Here is a 12794-nt window from a genome sequence, read left to right as displayed (position 1 = left end):
GTGAGTTTATAAATGTGTATGTTGATATACGAGTGTACATGTTTAATGACACTGGAATTACATTTACGAGGTACTTGATTAGGGTTAGTATTACACTATTAGGAGTTGTATATAGGGGATAAGTTTCCTTTCTGGGGACCATAATGATATATTGACAGAGACAATGACACCCGATATGTTCTGTATAGAACCATGTGATGTGTTAAACAATGAGGACCGAGTTGCAATCAATGTATATAGTTACAGGAAATATAGTGAATAAGATATCTTTTTTTTCCACAGAGGGCGATGGCCCTAATAGTTATTGGATAAGTTTTCTTTCGGGGGTCGAATGGACTCCCTGTTACTCATACGTGTTTGTGCGGCAAAACGACAACACAGGAGTTATTTAGACTGCCAGGGTCTTAAACATTATTTGTACATTGTTTAAAATATTGGATATGTCGTAGGAGTGTTTCCTACAGGATGCCGTGATTTCCTTGCCCCGTTTAGGACCTACAGTGGGGTATGTCTACACTCGCGCCTGCGGTGAAAAAGCGACGCTTCGGGGCTGGCAGTACCTCTGCAGACCCACCAGATGGCGACTGTGCGACGGATGCCGAGCAGGACGGGAGGGGAAGATCTACGTCAGGAGGGGCAAGGACACCAACGACCCGTGCCCAGCTTCCTGTCTGGATGACCCGACCGGAACAATGCGCCGGACGACTGTAACCCACGACGCAGAGAACCAAGAGGGGGCACCTCTCGGACTTTGGGACTGCACAGATCGAAATTCGACAACCCGCGAAAGGGAGGGGCACGGGGCAGGTATACCTACGACGCAGGGACTTGCGAGGGCAAGTCTAACGGGCGCACATGCACCTGCGAGGAGGTACTTCTCTGCTGCAAAGGGTTTTTGGGCCTCGGATGGAAAAAGGAACTCCGCGTTAGGAGCAGCCACCGGGTGCATGTAAGTCGGTGGACCGGAATCCGGCCACCCGCCCTGATTTGTGTTTAACATGATTAGCAATATAGATGTTTAGAAAGTTAGCAGTGTGCTTCCGTATTGATAAAGGCTAAGCATATAGCCTAAACGTCAACGTATAGCACGCATATAACGCGTTGGCTAACATTCACAGACTGATTTCACTGTTAGAAACCTGATGTAAAGTTTGTATATTTTGGAAACAAGTGTGTATCTATAAAACAATGGTTGTTCATTAAGACAAGAAACGTTCTTGTACACTTTCAGGACACCTGGACTTTACAGAATAGACTTTGTAAAAGAGGCACAACAGGTGCCTTTATAAAAAACATAAAAAGACATTCCGCCGCTTGCCGAACACGAGGAAAACGGGAAGCTGGAGCGTTATTGGGAGGATGACGACGACTGGGCGGACACCCGGTACAGGAGGCGCCGCAGGCCTACACGTGGCTTCTGGGGGTGCGATGGCGTGGCGCAGGAGGGTTGTTATACGCAGGCCCGTGAACTATGCTCTCGTCGGGGGTACTGGGGCAAAAAACCGAACCAGCCAGTGCCGCTGGTCGACTTCTGGCGCTACGCCACTCCGGGTCTCCAGCACGTGAACGCCGGCCCCCAGTGACAGCGCAGGAGGTTGTGGTCTTTGCTGACAAGTTCGAGCTGACAGATCCCCAGCTGGATGTCCTCAGCAAGGGACTCACCTTCGTCTAGCGCTGGGCGAGACGAAGACCGGCGATCCTGACTCAAATTGGACATACAAAATTAATACAGGAAACTGAAATTGGCCCAAAGTGTGAAAGTCATTTTTGTCATTCATCCATCCAGTCATGGTTGTCATTCATCCATCTAGCGCAACCAGTGCGGAAGTCACTGTTGCGATTCATCCAGTAAGCACAACCAGTGTGCAAGTCATGGTTGTCATTCATCCATCCTGCACAACCAGTGCGGAAGTCACGGTTGTCAGTCATCCAGCCAGCACAACCGTTAGGCTGGAAGCCCGCTTGCGGGTGTCCTTCACCCGCATAACATGCGTTGTTGATGCCCGTGCGCCCTAAGTGTGGAAGTCATGGTTTTCATTCATCCATCCAGTACAACCAGTCCGGAAGTCATGGTTGTCATTCATCCAGCCAGCACAACCAGTGTGGAAGTCATGGTTGTCATTCATCCATCCTGCACAACCAGTGCGGAAGTCACGGTTGTCAGTCATCCAGCCAGCACAACCATTAGGCTGGAAGCCCGCTTGCGGGTGTCCTTCGCCCGCAGAACATGCCTGGTTCATGCCCGCGTACCCCAAGTGTGGAAGTCATGGTTGTCATTCATCCAGCCAGCACAACCACTGCGGAAGTCATGGTTACCTCTCATCCAGCCAGCACAACCATTGCGCTGAAAGCCCGCTTGTGGATGTCCTTCACCCGCATAACATGCGTTGTTCATCCCCGTGCACCCTAAGTGTGGAAGTCATGGTTATCATTCATCTATCCAGCACAACCAGTGCGGAAGTCACGGTTGTCATTCATCCAGCCAGCACAACTATTGCACTGCAACCCCGCTTGCGGGTTTCCTCCACCCGCATACCATGCCTGGTTCATGCCCGCGAACCCTAAGTGTAGAAGTCATGGTTGTCATCCTTCCATCCAGCACAACCAGTGCGGAAGTCATAGTTGTCAGTCATCCAGCCACCACAACCTGCGCACTGCAAGCCCGCTTGAGGGTGTCCTTGACCCGCATAACATGCGTTGTTGATGCCCGTGCGCCCTAAGTGTGGAAGTCATGGTTTTCATTCATCCATCCAGCACAATCAGTCCGTAAGTCATGGTTGCCTTTCATCCATCCAGCACAACCATTGCGCTGCAAGCCTGCTTGCGGGTGTCCTTCGCCTGCTTGTGGGTGTCCTTCGCCCGCATACCATGCTTGGTTCATGCCTGCGCACCCTAAGTGTGGAAGTCATGGTTCTCATTCATCCAACTAGAACAACCAGTGCGGAAGTCACATATTTCATTCACCCAGCCCGCGCTACCAGTAGGTTGGAAGCCCGCATGGGGGTGTCCTTCACCCGCATACCATGCCTTGTTCATGTCCGCGCACCCTAAGTGTGGAAGTCATGGTTGGCTTTAATCCAGCCAGCACAACGAGTGCGCTGCAAAACCGCTTTCGGGTGTCCTTCAGCCGCATACCATGCCTGGTTCATGCCCGCGCACCCCAAGTGTGGAAGTCATGGTTGTCATTCATCCAGCCAGCACAACAAGTGCCCTAGAAGCCCGCTTGCGGTTGTCCTTCACCCACATAATATGCGGTGTTCAATCCCGTCGCCCTAAGTGTGAAAATCATGGTTGCCTTTCATCCATCCAGCACAACCGTTGCACTGCAAGAACGCTTGCGGGTGTCCTTCACCCGCATACCATGCCTGATTCACGTCCGTGCACCCTAAGTGTGGAAGTCATGGTTGCCTTTCATCCATCCAGCACAACCAGTGCGCTGGAAGTCCTCTTGGGTGCATCTTCCCATCGCTTACCATGCCTGGTTCATGCCTGCGCACGCTAAGTTTGGAAGTCATGGTTGTCATTCATCCAGCCAGCACAACCAGTGCGCTGGAAGCCCGCTTGGGTGTATTCCCCTCCCAGCATACCATGCCTGGTTCATGCCCGCGCACCCTAAGTGTGAAAGACATGGTTGCCTTTCATCCAGCCAGCACAACCAGTGCGGAAGTCACGGTTGTCATTCATCCAGCCACCAGAACCTGTGCGCTGCAAGCCCGCTTGCGGGTGTCCTTCTTCCACATAAAATGCGTTGTTCACTGGAAGCCCGCTGAGATGCGTTCCCCCCTGCATACCATGCCTGGTTCATGCCCGCACACCCTAAGTGTGGAAGTCATGGTTGCCTTTCATCCATCCAGCACAACCATTGCGCTGCAAGCCTGCTTGCGGGTGTCCTTCGCCCGCTTTCGGGTGTCCTTCACCCACATACCATGCCTGGTTCATGCCTGCGCACACTAAGTGTGGAAGTCATGGTTGTCATTAATCCAACTAGAACAACCAGTGCGGAAGTCACATATTTCATTCACCCAGCCCGCGCTACCAGTGGGTTGGAAGCCCGCATGCGGGTGTCCTTCACCCGGATACCATGCCTGGTTCATGCCCGCGCACCCTAAGTGTGGAAGTCATGGTTGCCTTTAATTCATCCAGCACAACAAGTGTGGAAGTCATGGTTGTCATTCATCCATCCAGCCCAACCATTGCGCTGCAAGCCTGCTTGTGGGTGTCCTTCGCCTGCTTGCGGGTGTCCTTCACCCCCATACCATGCCTGGTTCATGCCCGCGCACCCTAAGGGTGGAAGTCGTGGTTGCCTTTCATTCATCCAGCACAACCAGTGCGCTGGAAGCCCACTTGGAGGTGTCCTTCACCCGCATCACATGCGTTGTTCATACTCGTGCGCCCAAAGTGTGGAAGTCATGGTTGTCATTCATCCATCCAGTCATAGTTGTCATTCATCCATCTAGCGCAACCAGTGCAGAAATCACGGATGTCAATCATCCATCTAGCGCAACCAGTGCAGAAATCACGGTTGCCATTCATCCAGCCAGCACAACCGTTATGCTGCAAGCCCGATTTTGGGGGTCCTTCACCCGCATGGCATTCCTGGTTATTGCCCCCGCACCCTAAGTTTAGAATTCATGGTTGTCATTCATCCAGCCAGCACACCCAGTGTGGAAGTCATGGTAGCCTTTCATCCATCCAATACAACCATTGCGCTGCAAGCGCACATTCGGGTGTCCTTCACCCGCATACCATGCCTGGTTCATCCTTGCGCACCCCAAGTGTGGAAGTCATGGTTGTTATTCAACCAGCCAGCACAACCAGTCTGGAAGTTCGGTTGCCTTTCATCCACGCAGCACAACCGTTGTGCTGCAAGCCCGCTTGCGGGTGTCCTTTACCCGCATACCATGCCTGGTTCATGCCCGCACATGCTAAGTTTGGAAGTCATGGTTGCCTTTCATCCATCCAGCACAACCAGTGCGCTGGAGGCCCTCTTGTGTGCGTCTTCCCATCGCATACCTAGCCTGGTTCATGCCTGCGCTTTCTCAGTGTGGAAGTCATGGTTGTCATTCAGCCATCCAGCACAACCAGTGCTGAAGTCATGGTTGTCATTCATCCAGCCACCACAAACTGCGCGCTGCAAGCCCGCTTGTGGGTGTCCTTCTTCCTCGTAACATGCGTTGTTCATGCCCGTGTGCTCGAAGTGTGGAAGTCATGGTAGTCATTCAACTAAGGCGCTGGAAGCCCGCTTCGGTGCGTTCCCCCTGCATACCATGCCTGGTTCATGCCCGCAAACCCTAAGTGTGGAAAATATGGTTGCATTTCATCCATCCAGCACAACCATTGCGCTGCAAGCCTGCTTGCGTGTGTCCTTCGCCCGCTTGCGGGTGTCCTTCACCAGCATACCATGCCTGGTTCATGCCCGCACACCCTAAGTGTGGAAAATATGGTTGCCTTTCATCCATCCAGCACAACCAGTGCGCTCGAAGCCCTCTTGGGTGCGTCTTCCCATCGCATACCATGCCCGGTTCATGCCCGCGCACGGTAAGTTTGGAAGTCATGGTTGTCATTCATCCACCCCCCCCCAGCATACCATGCCTGGTTCATGCCCGCGCACCCTAAGTGTGGAAGACATGGTTGCCTTTCATCCAGCCAGCACAACCAGAGCGGAAGTCATGGTTGTCATTCATCCATCCAGCACAACCAGTGCGGAAGTCACTGTTGTCATTCATCCATCCACCACAACCTGCGCGCTGCAAGCCCGCTTGCAGGTGTCCTTCTTCCGCGTAACATGCGTTGTTCATGCCTGTGTGCTCTAAGTTTGGAAGTCATGGTTGCCTTTCATCCAGCCAGCACAACCAGTGCGGAAGTCACGGTTGTCATTGATCCAGGCAACACAACTATTGCGCTGGAAGCCTGCTTGGGGAAGTCCTTGAAACGGATACCATGCCTGGTTCACGCCCGCGCTCCCTAAGTGTGTAAGTCATGGTTGTCATTCATCCATCCAGCACAACCAGTGCGGAAGTCACTGTTGTCATTTATCCAGCCACCACAACCTGCGCGCTGCAAGCCCGCTTGCAGGTGTCCTTCTTCCGCGTAACATGCGTTGTTCATGCCCGTGTGCTCTAAGTTTGGAAGTCATGGTTGCCTTTCATCCATCCAGCACAACCATTGCGCTGCAAGCCTGATTACGGATGTCCTTCGCCCGCTTGCGGGTGTCCTTTACCCGCATACCATGCCTGGTTCATGCCTGCGCACCCCAAGTGTGGAAGTCATGGTTGTCATTCATCCAACTAGAACAAACAGTGCGGAAGTCACATATTCCATTCACCCAGCCCGCGCTACCAGTGGGTTTGAAGCCCGCATGCGGGTGTCCCTCACCCGCATACCATGCCTGGTTAATGCCCGCGCAAACTAAGTGGGGAAGTCATGGTTGCCATTCATTCAGCCAGCACAACAAGTCCGCTAGAAGCACGCTTGCGGGTGTCCTTCACCCGCATAACATGCGTTGTTCATTCCCGTCGCCCTAAGTGTGGAAGTCATGGTTGCCTTTCATCCATCCAGCACAACCGTTGCAATGCAAGCACGCTTGCGGGTCCCCTTCACCCGCATACCATGCCTGGTCCATGTCCGTGCACCCTAAGTGTGGAAGTCATGGTTGCCTTTCATCCATCGAGCACAATCAGTGCGCTGGAAGCCCTCTTGCGTGCGTCTTCCCATCGCATCCCATGCCTGTTTCATGCCCGTGCACCCAAAGTGTGGAAGTCATGGTAGTCATTCAACTAGTGCGCTTTAAGCCCGCTTGGGTGCGTTCCCCTCTGCATACCATGCCTGGTTCATGCCCGCAAACCCTAAGTTTGGAGTCATGGTTGCCTTTTATCCATCCAGCACAACCATTGCGCTGCAAACCTGCTTGCGGGAGTCCTTCGCCCGCTTGCGGGTGTCCTTCACCCGCATACCATGCCTGCTTCATGCCTGCGCACCCTAAGTGCGGAAGTCATGGTTGTCATTCATCCAACTAGAACAACCAGTGCTGAAGTCACATATTTCATTCACCCAGCCCGCGCTACCAGTGGGTTGGAAGCCCGCGTGCGGTTGTCCTTCACCCGCATACCATGCCTGGTTCATGCCCGCGCTCCCTAACAATGCGCCTGCGAGGAGGTACTTCTCCGCTGCAAAGGGTTTTTGGGCCTCGGATGAAAAAAAAGAATTCCGCGTTAGGAGCAGCCACCGGGTGCATGTAAGTCGGTGGACCGGAATCCGGCCACCTGCTTAATGTTTGTATAAATTTATGAAACAAGTGTGTATATATAAAACGATGGTTGTTCATGAAGACAAGAAACGTTCTTGAACACTTTATTAGGACACCTGGACTGTACAGAATAGACTTTGTATAATAGGCACAACAGGTGCCTTTATAAAAATTATAAAAAGACATTCCGCTGCTTGCCGAACACGAGGAAAACGGGAAGATGGGGCGGTATTGGGAGGATGATGAGGACTGGGCGGACGCCCAGTACAGGAGGCGCCGCAGGCCTACACGAGGCTTCTGGGAGCGCGATGGCGTGGCACAGGGGTGGGTCGATGTCCGCAGGCACACACACACACCATTCCAGCCCTCACCCGAAATCGCCCCTCCGCGCGCACGGGGACGAGGGGGAACGCGAAATCTCATGTCTTCTTTGTCTTACAGGCCCGAACGGAGACATCTCCTGGAGGCCAATGAATCACAGACCTTGAGGCCAGGGAGACAGACTAAATTACATATATGTGTAAAAAAGGGTCTATGCGTCAATGCATGTTTTCTTGGTTATGTGTGTGTATATATAAATATATATATATAAACCCTGAGACTCATACGTGCTTGCGCGGCAAAACGGCAACACAGGAGTTATTTAGACAGCCAGGGTTTTAAACATCATTTGTACAATGTTTAAAATTTTGTATACATTGTAGAAGTGCTTCCTACGGGTTGCCGTGATTTCCTTGCCCCGTCTAGGACCTACTGTGGTGTTTGTCTTCACTAGAGCCTGCGGTGGAAAAAAAAAAAGTGATGCTTCGAGGCTGGCAGTACCTCTGCAGACCCATCAGATGGCGACTGTGGGAAGGATGCCGAGCAGGACTTCTTCTTCTTCTTCTTTTCCTTTCGGCTTGTCCCGTTAGGGGTCGCCACAGCGTGTCATCTTTTGCCATCTTAGCCTATCTCCTGCATCTTCCTCTCTAACCCCAACTGCCCTCATGTCTTCCCTCACCACATCCATAAACCTTCTCTTTGGTCTTCCTCTCGCTCTTTTGCCTGGGAGCTCCATCCTCAGCATCCTTCTACCAATATACTCACTCTCTCGCCTCTGAACATGTCCAAACCATCGAAGTCTGCTCTCTCGAATCTTGTCTCCAAAACATCCAGCTTTGGCTGTCCCTCTAATGAGCTCATTTCTAATCCTCTCCAACCTGGTCACTCCGAGGGAGAACCTCAACATCTTCATTTCTGCCACCTCCAGTTCAGATTCCTGTTGTTTCTTCAGTGCCACTGTCTCTAATCCGTACATCATGGCCGGCCTCACCACTGTTTTGTAAACTTTGCCCTTCATCCTAGCAGACACTCTTCTGTCACATAACACACCAGACACCTTTCGCCAGCTGTTCCAACCTGCTTGGACCCGTTTCTTCACTTCCTGACCACACTCTCCATTGCTCTGTATTGTTGACCCCAAGTATTTGAAGTCATCCACCCTCGCTATCTCTTCTCCCTGTAGCCTCACTCTTCCCCCTCTACTTTTCTCATTCACGCACATATATTCTGTTTTACTTCGGCTAATCTTCGTTCCTCTCCTTTCCAGTGCATGTCTCCATCTTTCCAATTGTTCCTCTGCATGCTCCCTGCTTTCACTGCATATGACAATATCATCTGCGAACATCATGGTCCAAGGGGATTCCAGTCTAACCTCATCTGTCAGCCTATCCATTACCACTGCAAACAGGAAGGGGCTCAGAGCTGATCCCTGATTCAGTCCCACCTCCACCTTAAATTCCTCTGTCACACCTAAGGCACACCTCACCATTGTTCTGCTGCCATCATAGATGTCCTGTACTATTTTAACATACTTCTCTGCCACACCAGACCTACGCATGCAGTACCACAGTTCCTCTCTTGGTACTCTGTCATAGGCTTTCTCTAGATCCACAAAGACACAATGTAGCTCCTTCTGACCTTCTTTGTACTTTTCCACGAGCATCCTCAAGGCAAATAATGCATCTGTGGTACTCTTTCTAGGCATGAAACCATACTGTTGCTCGCAGATACTTACTTCTGACCTGAGTCTAGCCTCCACTACTCTTTCCCATAACTTCATTGTGTGGCTCATCAACTTTATTCCTCTATAGTTCCCACAGCTCTGAACATCCCCTTTGTTCTTAAAAATGGGAACTAGAACACTTTTCCTCCATTCTTCAGGCATCTTTTCGCCCGCTAGTATTCTGTTGAATAAGTTGGTCAAAAACTCCACAGCCATCTCTCCAAATTGCTTCCATACCTCTACCGGTATGTCATCAGGACCAACTGCCTTCCCATTTTTCATCCTTTGTAATGCCTTTCTGACTTCCCCCTTAGTAATCATTTCCACTTCCTGGTCCTTCACTCTTGCCTCTTCAACTCTTCCTTCTCTCTCATTTTCTTCATTCATCAACTTCTCAAAGTATTCTTTCCATCTATTTAGCACACTACCGGCACCAGTCAACACATTTCCATCTCTATCCTTAATCAGCCTAACCTGCTGCACATCCTTCCCATTTCTATCCCTTGGATGCGTTCCCCCCCGAGCATATCATGCCTGGTTCATGCCCGCGCACCCTAAGTGTGGAAGTCGTGGTTTCCTTTCATCCAGCCAGCACAAGCAGTGCGGTAGTTACGGTTGTCATTCATTCAGCCAGCACAACCAGTGCGGAAGTCACGGTTGTCATTCATCCAGGCAACCCAACTATTGCGCTGGAAGCCCGCTTGGGGGTGTCCTTAACGCGCTACCATACCTGGTTCATGACCGCGCACCCCAAGTGTAGAAGTCATGGTTGTCATTCATCCAGCCAGCACAACCATTGCGCTGCAAGACCGCTTAAGGGTGTTCTTCAGCCGCATACCATGCCTGGTTAATGCCCGCGCTCCCTAAATGTGGAAGTCACAGTTCTCTTTCATCCAGCCACCACAACTATTGCTCTGCACGCGCGCATTCGGGTGTTTTTCACCCGCCTACCATGCCTGGTTCATGTCCATGCAACCTAAGTGTGGAAGTCATGGTTGTCATTCATCCATCCAGCACAACCAGTGTGGAATTCCTGGTTTCCTTTCATCCATTCAGCACAACCATTGCGCTGCAATCCCGCATGCGGGTGTCCTTCAGCCGCATACCATACCTGGTTCATGACCGCGCTCCCTAAATATAGAAGTCATGGTTGTCATTCATCAAGCCATCACAACCAATGCGCTGGAAGCCTGCTTGCAGGTGTCCTTCACCCGCATACCATGCCTGGTTCTTGCCCGCACACCCTAAGTGTGGAAGTCATGGTTGCCTTTCATCCATCCAGCACAACCAGTGCGTTGGAAGTCCGCTTGGGTGCGTTCCCCCCCCAGCATACCCTGCCTGGTTCATGCCCGCGCACCCTAAGTGTGGAAGTCATGGTTGCCTTTCATCCAGCCAGCACAACCAGTGCGTAGGTCACGGTTATCATTCATTCAGTCAACACAACTTTTGCGCTGGAAGCCTGCTTGGGGAAGTCCTTCAAACGGATACCATAACTGGTTCATGCCAAGCTCCCTAAGTGTGGAAGTCATGGTTGTCATTCACCCAGCCACCACAACCTGGGTGCTGCAATCCCGCTTGCAGGTGTCCTTCTTCCGCGTAACATGCGTTGTTCATGCCCGTGTTGCTCTAAGTGTGGAATCATGGTAGTCATTCAACTAGTGCGCTTTAAGCCCGCTTGGGTGCGTTCCCCTCTGCATACCATGCCTGGTTCATGCCCGCACACCCTAAGTGTGGAAGTCATGGTTGTCATTCAACCACCGAGTACAACCAGTCTGGAAGTCATGGTTGCCTTTCATCCATGCAGCACAACCGTTGCGCTGCAAGCCCGCTTGCGGGTGTCCTTCACCCGGACACCATGCCTGGTTCATGTCCGTGCACCCGTGGTGTGGAAGTAATGGTTGCCTTTCATCCATCCAGGACAACCAGGAAGCTGGTAGCCCTCTTGGGTGCATCTTCCCATCGCATACCATGCCTGGTTCATGCCCGCACACCCTAAGTATGGAAGTCATGGTTGTCATTCAACCAGCCAGAAAAACCAGTCTGGAAGTCATGGTTGCCTTTCATCCATTCAGCACAACCGTTGCGCTGCAAGCCCGCTTGTGGGTGTCCTTCACCCGCATACCATGCCAAGTTCATGTCCGTGCACCCTAAGTGTGGAAGTAATGGTTGCCTTTCATCCATCCAGCACAAACAGTGCGTTGGAAGCCCTCTTGGTTGGGTCTTCCCATCGGATACCATGTCTGGTTCATCCCCGCGCACGCTAAGTTTGGAAGTCATGGTTGTCATTCATCCATTCAGTACAACCAGTGCGCTTGAAGTCTGCTTGGGTGCGTTCCCCCCCCAGCATACCCTGCCTGGTTCATGCCCGCGCACCCAAAGTGTGGAAGTCACGGTTGCCTTTCATCCATCCAGCACAACAAGTGCGTTGGAAGCCCTCTTGGGTGGGTCTTCCCATCGGATACCATGTCTGGTTCATCCCCGCGCACACTAAGTTTGGAAGTCATGGTTGTCATTCATCCAGCCAGCACAACCAGTGCGCTGGAAGTCCGCTTGGGTGCGTCCCCCCCCCAGCATACCCTGCCTGGTTCATGCCCGCGCACCCCAAGTGTGGAAGTCATGGTTGTTATTCAACCAGCCAGCACAACCTGCGCTCTGAAAGCCCACTTGCAGGTGTCCTTCTTCCGCGTAACATGTATTGTTTATGCCCGTGTGCTCTAAGTGTGGAAGTATTGGTAGTCATTCAACTCGTGCGCTGGAAGCCCGCTTGGGTGCGTTTCCCCTGCATACCATGCCTGGTTCATGCCCGCACACCCTAAGTATGGAAGTCATGGTTGTCATTCAACCACCGAGCACAACCAGTCTGGAAGTCATGGTTGCCTTTCATCCATGCAGCACAACTGTTGTGCTGTAAGCCCGCTTGTGGGTGTCCTTCACCCGCATACCATGCCTTGTTCATGTCTGTGCACCCTTGTTGTTGAAGTCATGCCTGCCTTTTATCCATCCAGCACAACCACTAAGCTGGAAGCCCTCTTGGGTGTGTCTTCCCATCGGATACCATGCCTGGTTCATGCCCCCGCACCCTAAGTGTGGAAGTCATGGTTGCCTTTCATCAAGCCGGCATAACCAGTGCGGAAGTCAGGGTTTTCATTCATCCATGCAACACAACTATTTCGCTGGAAGCCTGCTTGGGGAACTCCTTCAAACGGATACTATGCCTGGTTCATGCCCACGCTCCCTAAGTGTGGAAGTCATGGTTGTCATTCATCCATCCAGCATAACCAGTGCGGAAGTCAAGGTTGTCATTCATCCAGCCACCACAACCTGCGCGCTGAAAGCCCGCTTGCAGGTGTCCTTCTTCCGCGTAACATGCGTTGTTCATGCCCGTGTGCTCTAAGTGTGGAAGTCATGGTAGTTATTCAACTAGTGCACTGGGAGCCCGCTTGGGTGCGTTCCCCCCCTAGCATACCATGCCTGGTTCATGCCCGCGCACCCTAAGTGTGGAAG

General features: G+C 52.0%; 1 protein-coding gene across 1 annotated transcript in view; it reads right to left on the bottom strand.

Annotated features, from left to right (window-relative positions):
* Positions 1–12766: 12766 nt before the first annotated feature.
* The window catches only part of muc2.1 (mucin 2.1), a 13276-nt gene continuing 13248 nt past the window's right edge, over positions 12767–12794 (bottom strand). The window contains exon 27 of the mRNA XM_061822069.1: positions 12767–12781. Within this exon, the coding sequence (XP_061678053.1) occupies positions 12767–12781 (15 nt within the window). The remainder of the gene's footprint in view (positions 12782–12794) is intronic.

Source organism: Syngnathoides biaculeatus, chromosome 6 (assembly GCF_019802595.1).
Source record: "Syngnathoides biaculeatus isolate LvHL_M chromosome 6, ASM1980259v1, whole genome shotgun sequence".
NCBI lineage: Eukaryota > Metazoa > Chordata > Actinopteri > Syngnathiformes > Syngnathidae > Syngnathoides > Syngnathoides biaculeatus.
This window is presented reverse-complemented; position numbering and strand designations above follow the sequence as displayed.